The sequence below is a fragment of the Jaculus jaculus genome, chromosome 6 (assembly GCF_020740685.1).
Source record: "Jaculus jaculus isolate mJacJac1 chromosome 6, mJacJac1.mat.Y.cur, whole genome shotgun sequence".
Classification (NCBI taxonomy): domain Eukaryota; kingdom Metazoa; phylum Chordata; class Mammalia; order Rodentia; family Dipodidae; genus Jaculus; species Jaculus jaculus.
The window spans coordinates 166530960-166546589 of record NC_059107.1 but is presented as its reverse complement, the minus strand read 5'-3'; the positions used below and the strand labels follow the sequence as shown (position 1 = coordinate 166546589).

The 15630-nt window shown below is 43.6% G+C and overlaps 1 protein-coding gene across 1 annotated transcript in view; it reads right to left on the bottom strand.

The window, feature by feature from the left end:
* The window catches only part of Mov10l1 (Mov10 like RISC complex RNA helicase 1), a 104934-nt gene that overhangs the window by 14872 nt on the left and 74432 nt on the right, over positions 1 to 15630 (bottom strand). The window contains exons 17-22 of the mRNA XM_045153050.1: positions 12265 to 12443; positions 11400 to 11546; positions 10461 to 10582; positions 7166 to 7265; positions 6134 to 6298; positions 4863 to 5036 (exon numbers count right to left, since the gene is read on the bottom strand). Of these exons, the coding sequence (XP_045008985.1) occupies positions 4863 to 5036; positions 6134 to 6298; positions 7166 to 7265; positions 10461 to 10582; positions 11400 to 11546; positions 12265 to 12443 (887 nt within the window). The remainder of the gene's footprint in view (positions 1 to 4862; positions 5037 to 6133; positions 6299 to 7165; positions 7266 to 10460; positions 10583 to 11399; positions 11547 to 12264; positions 12444 to 15630) is intronic.

The following is a 15630-nucleotide window of genomic DNA, read 5'->3' as shown; positions in this document are numbered from 1 at the left end:
TTTGAGAGCAACAGAGAGAGAAGGAGGTGGGGGGTGGGGGGAATGAATAGATAAATGAACGAATATGGGCACATCAGGGTTTCCATAGAATGAATGGTAGCCCTTCTTCTGGATACCATTCTACAAGATACAACCACTAATAAAGGGGGAGAGGGTTGGTCCAGACAAAAGGTGGATAAAACTTAACCTTAAAACTACAGGCTTAGGCCGGGTGTGGTGGCGCACACCTTTAATCCCAGCATTTGGGAGGCAAAGGTAGGAGGATTGCTGTGAGTTTGAGGCCACCCTGAGACTCCACAGTGAATTCCAGGTCAACCTAGAGTGAGACCCCACCTCGAAAAACAACAAAAAAAACCCAAACAAACACACAAACAAAAAAACAAAACAAAACTACAGGCTTAGGCTGGGTAGTCCCAGGCCCAGCCAGAATTGAGTTATCCCAATAGTAAGCTGTGGCCATGGAGACCCATGAAGTCCCTAAAAGAGTTCAGGCCTTTCCATTAACACCTGGTTACCTGCTGGAGCTAAAAGGTAAGAACCTACAGCTAAAGACATCACAGACTACAGTCACTCATCATTGAAATACCAGTTTCTCCTGGCTAGCCCTCATAATGTTGGGAAGTGCTATGGGAGTTGCTGGGGGACAATGGTCACCAACAACATAAATAAACATGGGGCTCAGCAAGCTATGAAATCAACCAACCAGGCAAGAAGTACACACTTGTGCATCAGTGGTACACACAGCCTTTGCAGGTAACCAATTGTTCTCTGATTGGACATGAGGTATGCTCAATGGGGAAGAACTCATATCTGGTACTGGAAACCAAGTCCAAATCCCATGGCCAGGAAACTTATAGACTCTGGAGAGAAGCCCTCAATGCTCTCAGAATAACAAGAGTGGGTTTATACACCAAAACCTCTCAAATAGCAATACATAGCCCCTTTTAATCCAAGCTACTCTCACTCTCAAATCTGTTTTATTTTACAGATGGCAGAGAAAACTCAGAAAATTCAAAATCCATCAATATGACAAGAAGAGATAGCCAACTGCCTACCATAAGATGTACCACCTCTGCTGGGGCCCAAGAGAAATTACACAGAAAGTGGCAATACAAGTACTGCTCCCATTACAGCATGAACTGGCTCCAGGGAAAGGCAACAGATACAGTGGGTGATCAAAACATATAGAATCAGAAACCCAGAGCTACAGAGAACTCAACACTAAACCAGACTGCTAACAGACCCACCAAGGCTCAGGGACCATTTTGGAAGATTTTTAAAAAAATTTATTTGAGAGCGATGGGGGAGGGGGAGACACACACACAGAGGGAGAGAAAGAAAGAAAATGAATGAATATGAGTGGACGAGGGCCTCCAGCCACTGCAAATGAAATCCAGATGTGTGCACCCCTTGTGCATCTGGCCAACGTGGGTCCTGGGGAATTGAGCCTTGAACTGAGGGCCTTAGACTTCATAGGCAAGTGCTCAACCGCCAAGCCATCTCTCCAGCCCCATTATGGAAGATTTTAAATTTTTTTGTTTACTTTTATTTAGTTATTTGAAAGCAATAGACAGAAGGAAGGAGGGAGGGATGGGGGGAAAGAGATAAAATGGGTGCACCAGGGCTTCCAGCCACTGCAAACGAACTCCAGACACGTGCGACCCCTTGTGCATCTGGCTAATGTGGGTCCTGGGGAATTGAGCCTCAAACTGGGGTCCTTAGGCTTCACAGGCAAGTGCTTAAGCACTAAGCCATCTCTCCAGCCCTATTATAGAAGATTTTAAGACTCACAAGGTAGGTAGAAATATCCTGAGGCATAGTCCCCTCCAAAAGACTGACTGAAACCTTATTTATCCAACAGTGAACACTAATAACCCTACTAAGGAGAGCCCTCAGGGAAAATGGGACTGGGGGAAAGGGGACATAAGACTATAATCTTTGTTAGAAAAAGAAAAAAAAAAAAAAAAAACAGGACTGGAGAGAGCTCAGTGCTTAAGGTGGTTGCCTGCAAAGCCTAATGACTCAAGTTCAATTACCCTGTACCCATGTAAAGCCAGATGCACATGCATCTGGAGTATGTTTGCAGCCACTGGAGCCCTGGTATGCCTGTTCTCTTTGTCTGTCTCTCTTCTATCTCTCTGCTTGGAAATAAATAAATTATTAAAAAATAAAAATAAATTTAAATTAAAGATGGATGTGGTAGCATATGACTGTTATTCTAGCACTTGGGATATGGAGGCTGGAGGATCAGGAATTCAAAACTACCATCAGCTACATAGTAAGTTCAAGTTAGCCTGGGCTACACTAGACACTGTCTCAAAAAACCAAAACCAAGCTGGGCATGGTGGCACATGCTTTTAATTCCAGCACTCAGGAGGCAGAGATAGGATGATTGCCGTGCATTTGAGGCCACCCTTAGACTACATAGTGAATTCCAGGTCAGCCTGGGCTAAAGCAAGGCCCTATCTCAAAAACCAAAAACTAAAACCAGTCAACTAAACAAAACCCTAACAAAATTAGAAATGACAAAAGAGGGCTGGAAGGATGGCTTAGCGGTTAAGGTATTTGCCTACAAAACCAAAGGACCCAGGTTCAATTCCCCAGGACCCACGTTAGCCAGATGCACATGAGGGCGCAGGCGTCTGGAGTTCGTCTGCAGTGGCAGGAGGCCCTGCCGCACCCATTCTCTCCCTCTCTCTCTGTCAAATAAATAAATAAATAAAATACTTTAAAAAAAAGAAATGACAAAAGAAGTGCCCCTAAATTTCTATGCTACATAGAAATTAAGTACTTTATGTAAGGCCCAGTGGCTCATGTCTGTAATTCCAGGTCTGAGGAGGTAGAAGCAGGACAATCATAAGTTTGAGGCTGGCTTGGACTATGTAGTGAGACCTCTCACAATCTACCACCAGAACCCCCACACCTACAAATGCAAAACAAAAAAGGAAAATACTTATCATTTTTTCAACAGAAAAAATACTGAAAAAGCCACACCTTCTGGATGCCCTGGCAGATGGGTTTCTCCTTCTTTTATAATGCCAGCATGAAAAAGCCTGTGGTGATATTTATTTAGACTATATTAAATTATGGGCTAGCTTGGGAAAACTGGTATCTTTAAAATTTTTTTTTTATTTGTATGAGAGGAAGACAGAGAAAGAGGCTGACAAGAAAGAGTATGGGCACACCAGGGCCTCCTGTCACTGAAAATGTAACTCCAGATGCATGTACCACTTTGTACATCTGGTTTATGTGGGTACTGGGAATTGAACCTGGACTGTCAGGCTATGTAAGCACTTTTAATGGCTAATTCATCTCTCCAGCCCCAAACTGGTATCTTTAAGATCTCAGATGTATTCATGAACATATCTGCTCTACTTCATGTGCTATAGTAAAGCCTCATGTCTGTTCTATAGCAAACTTGGTTATGTCTGGTGAGGCTGATTTCTGGACAACTTCTACTTGTTTCTCCTAATGCACTGGAGGTTTCTGAGGATGGGCAGAGCTATTCAAATTGTAGGTGGAATACTCTGGATAAGAGGTAGCACATGAGGGCTGAATGAGCACTGGCTACCAGGGAGGGGCCACTCTTCTTGGATTCTCTCATTCAGAGAATAGGCACTACACAGTCACCAGCATACACAAGTCCACACCTACTGCTTAAACACCCCTTCTACCCAAGGAATTTAGAAATGGAAGCAAAGAATGTATTGGGTGGAGCCATTCTCTAGGATAATACCCATAAGGAAAGGCTGCTGTGAGTAGGGGGCTCCTTGACATCAGCTTTCCCTATTTAGCTACAGCACTAATTGTTAAGTCATTAACATGAACCCCCTTCTTTTTTGGGGGGGGTGAATGTAAAACTTGAATTCTTGTTCTGACAACCACACTCCTAATACAAACTATCTAATTTTAGTGAATGCTGGCCATTTCTATCAACTACAGAGTTACCTAACCTTCCTCCAGTGAGGTCTTGTTCTTGTTCCCCTGCCTTTGGCGTAGGGCTCTGGCTGACTGGTTCTCATCTGACTCTGGTCCTGGGGGGGAGGCACTGTCAGGGTTTCCCAGGTTCCCTGGTGCCCAGCTTCCCTTGGTTCTGCTTGTCTTACTCCCTACCTTCTAATCCATGCTTGTTGCTATTTGGAGTTCAGCTGGCTTGTATTACTTCTTGGAACCAAGCAGCCATCTGATGTGAATAGCAAAGATGCTACCCTCCAATATTCACTCTGAGTGGAGCCCATCTGATAGGAGTTGTCAGCAGCAGGTCCCTCCTCTTTTTTTTTTTTTTTTTTTTGCATGTATGCTGTATGCATGCATGCATTTAAACACGTATGTGTGTTGTGTATGTACATGTGTGTGCATGTGGGTGGAGGCAAGAGGCAAATGTTCGGTGTTTTCTTAGTCACTCTTCAATTTTGGAGTCTCTACTTTCAGCTATCAAGTCTTTCACTAAACCTAGAGCTCACTGATTTAGTCTAGCTGGCACAAGCTACAGGGATCTTTCCATTTCTAGATTCCCCAACACCAGGGTACAGGCACATGCCACCATGCTTGGCTTTTTATGTAGGTGCTAGAATCTGAACTCCAGTCTTCATGCTTGTGGGCAAGTACTGCACTCACTGAGTCATTTCCTCAACCTTGTAGGTCCTTCTTGTTGCCTTTTATTCTCTGAGATCAGTACCTGTCTACCCTCATCACAGGCTTCTTACTGACCTGATGGCAACACAGAGACAAACAGAGCAACACCAGGAATCACACAGCATGTTTGTTCTGTGAGCAAAGCTACTCAGCTAGAACAGCCTTTCCTCCATTCCCTTCCTGTATCACCTGGTTCAGGAAGCACTCAGCAGGCAAGGCAGACTTACCCTCACCCCATGGAAGATGAGTGGAAAACCTTTCTTGGGCAGCTTCTCCCAGCCTAGCAGTGAGGTCACTACTTTGGGGTCAGCACATACTTCGAGCTCCCTATGGTAGAACAAGCGAGAGGGCAGTGCTAGTAGAGCTGAGTGGGACCTGTAGTTCTTCACCAGCTTTGTGACCTGCAGGGAGAGGACAGGTGCAGGTCACAAGGAGTCAGCACTGCACAGCTCCTGTTAAGGCTCTTATCACTGCTGTCCCAGCATGGGCCACCTTGATGTCCACCTCACAGAGTAATCCCTGTTCTTACCTGGCCCCCTCCATTAGCCTAAAACCTGATGCTAGATCAAGCCATTCAGGTAACTGTGGAGTCCAAGGAGCCATTAAAACAGTAAAGGTGGATAGCAGGAGAGGTAAAGGGCCTCTCTTTACTCCTCTCCCTGGTCCAGAACAGTTGAGTGTTTTTTTTGAGGGTAAAGACAGCTCTGGATACTTCTTCCACTGTATGGTGAAAACTATGACTTGGATCTACTGTCTTAAAATCAGTCTTTAAGTGAAGTCTCACAAAGATGTGCCTCTCAGTTGAGAGACAGGAAGTAAGAGTTAATGTGGCCTCCCTGGTAGAGCTATCACCAAAGGGACAGCATTAGTGTCAAGGAAAATACTTAACTTGTGGCTTCCAACTGGTTTGAAAAGGTTGTATGGTATAGGCATGTGCCCTTTTTCTTGGCTATGATGGTTACTCTTCATTGTCAATCTGACTTGATTTGTAACTACCTAGGAGACACACCTCTGGGAAAGTGCCTGTGAGAATGTTTCCACAGAGGTTTTACTGAAGAGGGAAGACCTATTTAGAATGTGGGTGGCACCAACCCATGTGCTAGGGTTCCAGAATGAAAGAAAAAAGGGAAAAAGGAAGAAGCAAGCTGAATACCAGGGTTCATCTCTCTCTGCTCTTGTGGATGCAATGTGACCAGTTACTTCACACCATGTGCCTTGTCCACCATGATGAGCTGTATCTTCTCAAATAGCCAAAATAAATCCTTTTATTTTAAGTTGTTTCTATTAGGTACTTGTCACAACAATGCAAAAATTAACTAACATACTGGCCAAATGCCGATATCCTGCAGGACAATAAACTAATTCTGGAAGCAAAATGTGTCAAGACTTCCAAGATTCATATCAGCCCATAGTAACAGCTGCTCCTGCTGGTTTGTCCTCTGGTACTGCCTATTCCAGTAATCCCTTTGTGTGACAAAGAAGAAGGCTTGGAACTCACCAAAAGGGGATTATATGCACCACAAGCACCAAAGGCATTCTCATCTCTCAGGTATGCTGGTCGTGACATCAGCCTTTCCAACATGGATACGTTCAGCCCATAGGCCATGGCTAACCGGGACTTGATGACTGGGCCCAGCTGCATGGGGTCTCCAGCAAGCACAATCTGGTACATACAAGGGTACTTGATTGGTGGGGAGTAGATAGGTATATGGTCAAAGCACAGTGGGAGGACAGCTGTAGGGAGCAATAGGCAGGTGTTGCCCATGGATTAGAGGTAAGAGGACTAAGTAGGCAGGAGTCCCCTTGTCCATTATGGCTGCAGGGGATGAGGGAAGAAGCTGAGAAACTAGTAAGGATATGAGATGGAAATGGAAAAACTAGGCAGGCCTTAGGATCAGGCTCCTCTACCAAGCAGTTGTTATCTAATCAGGGCAGTCCAGCTGTCTTTTCCATTAATCTCTCAAAGTACAAAGAACACTAAGATTGTGACCTGTGTTCTAGAAGTTTCTGCCATGCCTGACCCTTTAAGACCACCTTTGACCCTTCTCCCTGATGCATTATTCTGGTAGGACTCATACATAGTTGTATTATGCTTATGAGTCTCTTATTTCTTGCCCTGCAGTGAAGTTCCAATAGACTAGTTCTTGTTTCTTCCCCAGCCCTTTCTAATACTCTGCTTCAAAGAGTCTGGTGACCTGATGGGAGGTGGTGAGGACATGTCCTCAGAAGCCCGACAAAAGCAGAATGTTTGATGACCTTCCAACTATAGGTATTGAGAGAACTAAGAAAAGTTTTAAGATGGTGTCCATGTCAACTGTCAAAGACTCTAGAAAGAGGACGGGGGATGGATATGGTAGGGATCCAGAGCTGGAGGGGACATGGAGCAGTGCAGTGAGAGTCAGATCCTAGCAAGGTATGAGATCATCTAGACCAGCGACTTGGGTCCTGATACTTTCACTTGATTCCTGTAGTTATGACTGTCATTGAGGAAAACAGTAAGACAGAAACACACACAGGACACAGGCCTTACCTGGCCATTGATGTCTGAAATTAGCCCCAGAGGAATCAGGCATTCTGGTTCACTTGCCTGCCCCGCCTCATCCACGAATACATGTGTAAAGTATCCAACTCTAGAGACAAAGATCTTCAAATGGTAATTCCCAACAGGCTGTTTATCAACTGATACCTGAAACACACTGGCAAAGGCCTGCTCTGGGCTGTGGGATTATAGTGGGACAAGAGCAAGAATTTGGTTGTCACCTGAGGGTGACAAAGGTTTCAAACCTGGTAGAAGACTCCTGTGACTCTAGGTCACACCTGGGGCTTTGTAACCAGATGTATATTTGTTTGGAAGGATCTGGAGGGATAAGAGTGAGGGTGGGTATAAACAAATCTCAAGAGCCTCCTGGTTGGCTCAGGGTATGGGCATCCTGAAGTACAAAAATCCTTTGCTTTTGTTTAGACCTGAGCCATTCAGTGCACGCATGCTGCCACATGTGGCTCCTGAGCACTTCATGTGGTTTTAAATACGATATACTCTAAGTTTTAAAGACTTAAGAAAATGCACTCTTCAGATACGCTGAAATGCAGGAGCCTCCACTGTAGCATAACACCCAATTCCAACCTAAAGAAGTTAGAGATATGATTACACTGTCCATTACCTCACAAGGATTCCCGTCTCCCTGTAGAATAGGAGACAGAAATTGCCTAGGCAGCTTAAGGTGACAGGACCCCAAAGTGAGTAGCTTTCTCCTTGACTAAATGTGGGAATTGTCCTTTGGCCTATTGGAGGAAATCTAGCTTATTATACTTTATTACAGGTCAGAAATATCAAAAGTGTTTGGCCTTTCCTTATCTCTGCCCACTTAGGGAGTTCTTTCACCTCCTTCTGACAAAGCCCTTCCTAGAGAATTATCTCTGGGAAGATTGCCCCCTTCCAGAAATCCTTACCCCCACACACCTGACACTTGACTAACACAGCTGCCCATTCACTGGAGCTCATATAAAAATTCCCAACCTGAAGCTGGGCGTGGTGGCGCATGCCTTTATTCCCAGCACTTGGGAGGCAGAGGTAGGAGGATCATGGTGAGTTCAAGGCCACCCTGAGATTACATAGTGAATTCCAGGTCAGCCTGGGGTAGAGTGAGAATACCTCAAAAAACCAAAATAAATAAATAAATAAAAATAAAAGATAAAATAAAATTCCCAACCTGAGTCTCGAGGTGGGTTTCTCAAGCCCCCTCTTGTCTTCCTGGGCAAGAGCTCTGCTTTGCTTCCTTCCTTTATGTTTTAGGCCCAAGCTTTCCTTCTCTTTTCCTTTCTAAAGCTTTAAGATATAACAAAAATCTTTCTGAACTTTATCTTCTGGTCTATGGATTTAGTTCTTCAAACCCCTAAGACAAGAATCTAGGGATACCCCAAAATTATCGGTACATTACTGGTGCATTGGCAGAGGGAACCCCAAAATTCCTGTGTCATCTCTCCTCCAAAAATTGTTTCTGTATTTTTTAAATTTTTATTTGGGGTGGGGAGAGAGGCAGAATGGGCACACCAGCTGGGTGTGGTCGCACACGTCTTTAATCCCAGCACTCGGAAGGCAGAGGTAGGAAGATTGTCATGAGTTCGAGGCCACCCTGAGACTCCATAGTATTCCATGTCAGCCTGGGCTATTGAGACCCTACCTTGAAAAACCAAAAAATAAATAAATAAATAAAAGAATGGGCACACCAGGGTCTTCAGACACTGCAAACGAACTCCAAATATTTGTGCCATCTTGTGCATCTGGCTTTATATGTGTACCTGGGTCATTTGGCTTTGCATACGAGCGCCTAACCTCTAAGCCATCTCTCCAGCAGCACCCTTCTTTTGAGGTAGGGTCTCACTCTAGCCTAGGATGACCTGGAATTCACTATGTAGTCTCAGGTTGGCCTCACAATGATCCTCCTACCTTAGCCTCCCAAGTGCTGGGATTAAAGGTTTGAGCCACCACACCCAGCTGTTTCTCTATTTTCTCATGTAAACAAAGATGCTAGAATGTTAGAATCTAAAAACTCTCTACCCATCCTCCTCCCACTCTCCCCTTCCCTCCTGGCCATGTTAACCCTGAGACTCTGGGACTGATTCCTGGTATGGTAATTGAGTATACCTCTTGGGCTAAGGGAAAGTCACCTTCCCCCAATCCCTCCCTCACAGATCAGTTTCTCACCATGCAATCCTCCTTTTCTCTCTGGTACACATACCTTTCTTGCTCTTCTGTCTCCCTTTTCCCTTTCCCTATTACATTAAAGTCTTACACTCCAAAATAAAGAAAATGTAAGCCAGGCATGGTGGTGCAGACCTTTAATCCCAGCACTTGGGAGGCGGAGGCAGAGGCAGGAGGATCACCGTGAGTTTGAGGCCACATTGAGACTACATAGTGAATTCTAAGACAGCTTGAGCTAGAGTGAGACCCTATCTAGGTGCATACTGCTGTTTGGTTATGACAGATACCTGGAGCCCAGGGCATGTCAGATAAGGCATGTGTGGGCCTAGATCATCATCCTCATGCCTCTGCCCTGAGGTGATCATGCCAGATGCCTCAAGTCTGTCTACAGGATCCCAGGGAGGGAGGAGCTAACCTTAGGGAAATCTGCTACTCCTTTTTCTTCAGCCTACCCTACACCACCTGGATCTTCTAGCCCAGGGCTGCTGCAGCCTCTCTTCCTCACTTCCAGCACACTAAGTGGGAGACTTTCTCATTCCCCTCTCCCCTCAGCTCTTGATCCTTCCTCCAATCTCTGAAGACATATCGTTGGGAAGCTGCCTCTGGCCAGCAAGCTCGCCATCACTGCTCCATCTTCCCACAAAGCTTCCATCAGTGGACAATGAGGCCCTACTGAAGCTGACCTCAGAGTCACCTGGATGTAAGTGGCCTGCCTTCCAGTGATCCTTTAAGTTACCTACTCTATTGCTTGGGAGCTTTTCAGTGGCTTTCTACTACACTAGGAGTCATGTCTAAATGTCTCCCTAGGCAATCAAGACCTGGAGACAAGCCTCTTCTTTCAGATCCTCATTATATCATTCTTTTTGCTTACTAGGCACCAGATTTGAGGTCTCTTTTTGAGTAAACACGCACAAGGCCCTATAACCACAGGACCTTTGCATGTGCTAGTCTATCTGCCTGTCTCATCAACAAACCTGCTTCCTCAGAAAAGCCAACCTTGGCCCACTGCTCTTACCACACAGCTGCTACCTCCCCCCACTACTCAGTCTCCATGTGGTAAGTTTGGGAAAACACAGAATCTGTTCTGGAGGACCCTGTGCCTCACACAAGGCCTCATACTTACCTTACTCCTATCTGGTAAAAAAGCCCTGCACTGCTGCAGGTGGTGATTATTATCCTGAAGCGCGAGGCTTTCCAGATATCTTCCCCATCTCTGCAATATGGTTTGATGGCATCAATGATGGTCTAGGACAATAAGGGTGGAGTCAGTTTGGTTTCCAAATTATGAAGCATTTCTTTTTTATTTATTTATTTAATTTATTTTTTGAGGTAGAGTCTCCCTCTAGCTCAGGCTAACCTAGAATTGACTGTGTAGTCTCAGGGTGGCCTTGAACTCACGGCGATCCTCCAACCTCTGCCTCCCGAGTGCTGGGATTAAAGGTGTGCGCCACCACACCCGGCTTTAAGTATTTCTTTAAACTGGACGGAATGACAAAACTGAGAGGAATTCTATAGGATGATCTTGCCCTGATGCCACTTTTTATTAAATAATGATTCTAAATTATCTTAAATTCAAATCTTTTATAATTTCATATTAATTCCATGCTCATGGGCTCAGAAACCATGAACATAATATAATCCTGCAGGCCCTTTCAGAAAAGTTTCATATATTTTTGGTCTCAATTTCTTTCTTAAAGCAGTACTTCATTTATAAGCAAACCAGGAACCTACAATTTTCCTAATGGGATATCTGTAACCAAATCCAACAATAGAACTAGAAGAAAACAAGAATGCATCTGGTGAATCAATGAAAGAGTAATATGATGATTTAACAAGTCTGAGAATGCCAACAAGCACTGGTAATGTGAAAAAGGTGAGAATATAATGCAATACTCAGGTACAAGACCACAAGGTGTAGCTGAGTTACATCACAGGACAGAAGTTTCTCCATTACAACTGTGAGGGATCAGTGTCCACCATGCTCCTATCTCTTGCCCATACCTGCCCATTTTGGACTCTCCAATGAGGTAGCCTAGAGACCCACCCCATGTCCAGGGCTCACCTCCTCAAACCTGCAGGTGGCGTTCACCCTGACCATGGCAGCTGGCCTTAACACCTTGCTCTCATGCAGTCGCAAACACACAAGGTCAGCGGCACTGTTGGAGGGGGCACAGACCAAAATCCGACTGTCCGGCAAAGCAAAATGTACCTTCATCCAAGACATGAAAGACCAGGGATCTTAATCATCAACTCTTTAAGTGGAAACCCGCAAGTCTGATGTTTAACATACAGGTTCTTTTACATATACAGAGGCGCACAGGCTCAGATACTAATCCCCAAGCATGAGATATGCCATGCAGTATTACAAAGGCCACTCTGCCCCACTGGCCACTGATGAGATCCGTGGCCAGGTCAAATGGTAAGTTCCTTCTGCTTCCCATGTTCATCGTTTGTTTTAAGCAATGCTGGGGATAGGACTGGGGATAGTATCCCCAGTGCTGCTCCTCATGATCCTACAGCACCTCCATAGACAGCATCAAATTACATCTATTCTACCCACAGCTTGCTGTAGAGCATGGGATAGGTCCTCATGATATGCTTGCTAATAAAAATCCCAAATGACTCCCAAAATACTACATATACATCATTTTCATAAATTTGATCCAAAATAGAGGAGATACCATCAACTGCTGGTGTGGTCACTTCAGCCATGGCCCAGACAATTTCTGCAGCAAAATTTTGTGATGTTATCAAACAGTTTACTACTCTAAATATGAAGTCTCCTTCTATACAATACATTTTAAAACAGACCTAACACTATGAGATAGCTATTTTCCAAGCTCTTTTCACTCATCTCTGATGCTTCCTTCCTGCAGACATGGACACATGAGCACAGCAGAAACACAGCAAGCAGTGTACTATCCTACCTGCAAAACAGCCTCAATTATTGTCACGGTCTTCCCAGTTCCAGGAGGTCCAAAAAGAATATATGGGAGCGGGCGGCAGTCACCACTCAGAATTCTTTTAACTGCTAGCTTCTGATTTTCATTTAGCACTGGATTGAAGAATTCCTTATCTCTTGCTTTAGGAATCTGAATTTCATCCACTGCATTTGGAGTGAACAGACAGTTTAGTTAGAGGCTTAACAGCTTTGCATTACTATAGGACTCTGCTTGGACAGATGCTGAACAGTCAGAATGGAAACAGCTCTTCAGTGTCACCACTGGGCAGACAAAAACACAGCATGCTCCTAAATTATCTGACCATGCTTTGTGAGGCAATGAGAAAAACTAACATCCTTTTAACCCAGGCCCAGAAAGCCAAATACTACATGATCTCTTTCTTATGTGTATCCTAGCTTTAAGTGTTTAAATTTGTATGTAAGTTGGAGTAAAAGTAGTAGTAGAGGCCAGGAACTAAGAAAGAGGCTATGAAGGAGGGAGGCCAGGGGAGGGCTGAAGGGAAAGGTACTGTGTATATGTAAGTAGAGAGGCAGAATACTGAGGGTAGATATCTAAGTGGGGTCAAGAGAATGTAATGAAGGAGAGGAAGGGATGGGAGAAGGGTTAATCAAAATTTAAGATGTTATCTATAAGCCATATGGAAATCTACTTCTTTATTAGCTAAGAATATATGTGTTAAAAAAAAAAAAAGACAGAGTATACTGTGGAGGTAGATGTCATAACCAGAAGATATAGATTGTTAATAGAAAAATTTCAGTGCCAGGGGTGGGACTTCTTCCAGTGGGTTGTTGGCTAGGGAGGCCCCTTTATATTCCAAAAAATTATAGGCTATTGCCAAGACTCTTGGTTGCCCACCAGAACTAAATGGTAAGATCTGACTGCTGAAGACTTCACATGAGTGGGCCATAGGTCCTTGAGAAATCAAATTGGAGTTGAGCTGGAAGCTTCCTCCCTGTTAACAAGCTGTCAGGATGTTGGAATGCAGCACACAGCCTTTGGGAGGAGAAAAGTCATGGAGCCTGCAAGCTTCATGTTTGGCTAGCCAGGCCAAATGTACCCATTAGTACAACAGTGGATTGAATTTGAGGTCTGCTCCATGGGAGGGAATTCATGTCTTGTACTAAAAAGCCTATGGCTAAGGAGGTCATAAGCCCTAGGGGAAAACTACTACAGTTGTCTGGCTAAATGCATATATTATGCCCACCAAACACTTACAGTTGTGCTCATATATTAATGCCACTCTTCACTTTTGGTTAGAGAAGCTTCTCTTCAGATGGCGGGAGTCACTCCAGTGACTCAAAACTCACCAAAGTGGTGAGAAGTGACAGTGGAGTATTCAGTACTAAGTAAGACATCTCTGTAACACCCTCCAAGGCTCCAGGACTATTATGGAAGAGATGGAGGAAAGACTGTAAGAGCCAAAGGAAGGGGAGAACTCCTTATAATACTGCTTTTGAGACACAAACTGGCCTTGATATACATGATCTCACAGTGGCTGACACTACCTACACAAGACCTGAATAATAAGAGGAACAAAAATGATGACATCAGAATAGAGAGACTAGTTAGAAAGAAGAGACTCAGTAGAGAGGGGGCGGGGGAGGGAAGTGGTGGGAGGGAATTATGATCATGGTATATTGTCTACATTTATGGAAGTTGTCTATAAAAAGTTTTAAAAAAGAAAAAAAGGGGGAAACCCTAACAGCTTTCTAAGGAGGAGGAGAGAGAATGCTATTTATATGTACAGTATCACCTAGAGCATCACAGATAACATTTATTTGTGAAGCTTTTAAAGTTTTTTATGTTAACATACCAGATCATGAGTTTTTTTTTTAATTTGTCAGATTTTTTTAAAGGTTTTTTTTTATTGTTTTTTAATTTTTATTAACATTTTCCATGATTATAAAATATATCCCATGGTAATTCCCTCCCTCCCCACCCCCACACTTTCCCATTTGAAATTCCATTCTCCATCATATTACCTCCCCATTACAATCATTGTAATTACATATATACATTATCAACCTATTAAGTATCCTCTTCCCTTCCTTTCTCTACCCTTTATGTCTCCTTTTTACCTTACTGGCCTCTGCTACTAAGTATTTTCCTTCTCACGCAGAAGCCCAATCATCTGTAGCTAGGATCCACATATGAGAGAGAACATGTGGTGCTTGGCTTTCTGGGCCTCACTTAGTATAATACTTTCCAGGTCCATCCAGTTTTCTGCAAATTTCATAACTTCATTTTTCTTTACCGCTGAGTAGAACTCCATTGTATAAATGTGCCACATCTTCATTATCCACTCATCTGTTGAGGGACATCTAGGCTGGTTCCATTTCCCAGCTATTATAGATTGAGCAGCAATAAACATGGTTGAGCATGTACTTCTAAGGAAATGAGATGAGTCCTTTGGATATATGCCTAGGAGTGCTATAGCTGGGTCATATGGTAGATCAATCTTTAGCTGTTTTAGGAACCTCCACACTGTTTTCCACAATGGCTGGACCAGACTGCATTCCCACCAGCAGTGTAGAAGGGTTCCTTTTTTTCCACATCCCCGCCAACATTTATGATCATTTGTTTTCATGATGGTGGCCAATCTGACAGGAGTGAGATGGAATCTCAATGTAGTTTTAATTTGCATTTCCCTGATGACTAGTGACATAGAGCAGTTTTTTAGATGCTTATATGCCATTCGTATTTCTTCCTTCGAGAACTCTCTATTTAGCTCCATAGCCCATTTTTTGATTGGCTTGTTTGATTCCTTATTATTTAACTTTTTGAGTTCTTTGTATATCCTAGATATTAATCCTAGATCATGAGTTTTATTATGCATTTTCATACACACTTGGTTTGTAAGATCCCTTTCTTCTACTCCCATCCTGCTGATTCTATTCCCATCCATCTGTAGCATCCTCTCTGCTTTCATATTCCTCTTGCCAACCTTCCCTCCCCCACCACTCTTATGATCCCCCTTCAGGTTTCATTGCCTATAACCTCCCCACATATAAAAATTAAATGACACTTTTCTATAACCTTTCCTGTCCCATGTACAAGGAGCTTAAAATTGCAGTGATTGAATATAACCAATATGTTTGTTTAAATTACTGAAATCCATTTCCTCCTTTAAGAATGGACCTATAAGAACTGTTGAGTATGTATGCTCAAAGCACACTTACTGCTCAAATATAAGCCCAATGAACATGGTTATCAGACAGGAAAAGAGGAAACAGATCTAGTCAGATATGAATTTATCTGTTATAATAATTATGTCAAAAAATCTAGGATCTGCATAAGAGAAAATGTGGTATTTGTCTTTCTGAGTCTGGA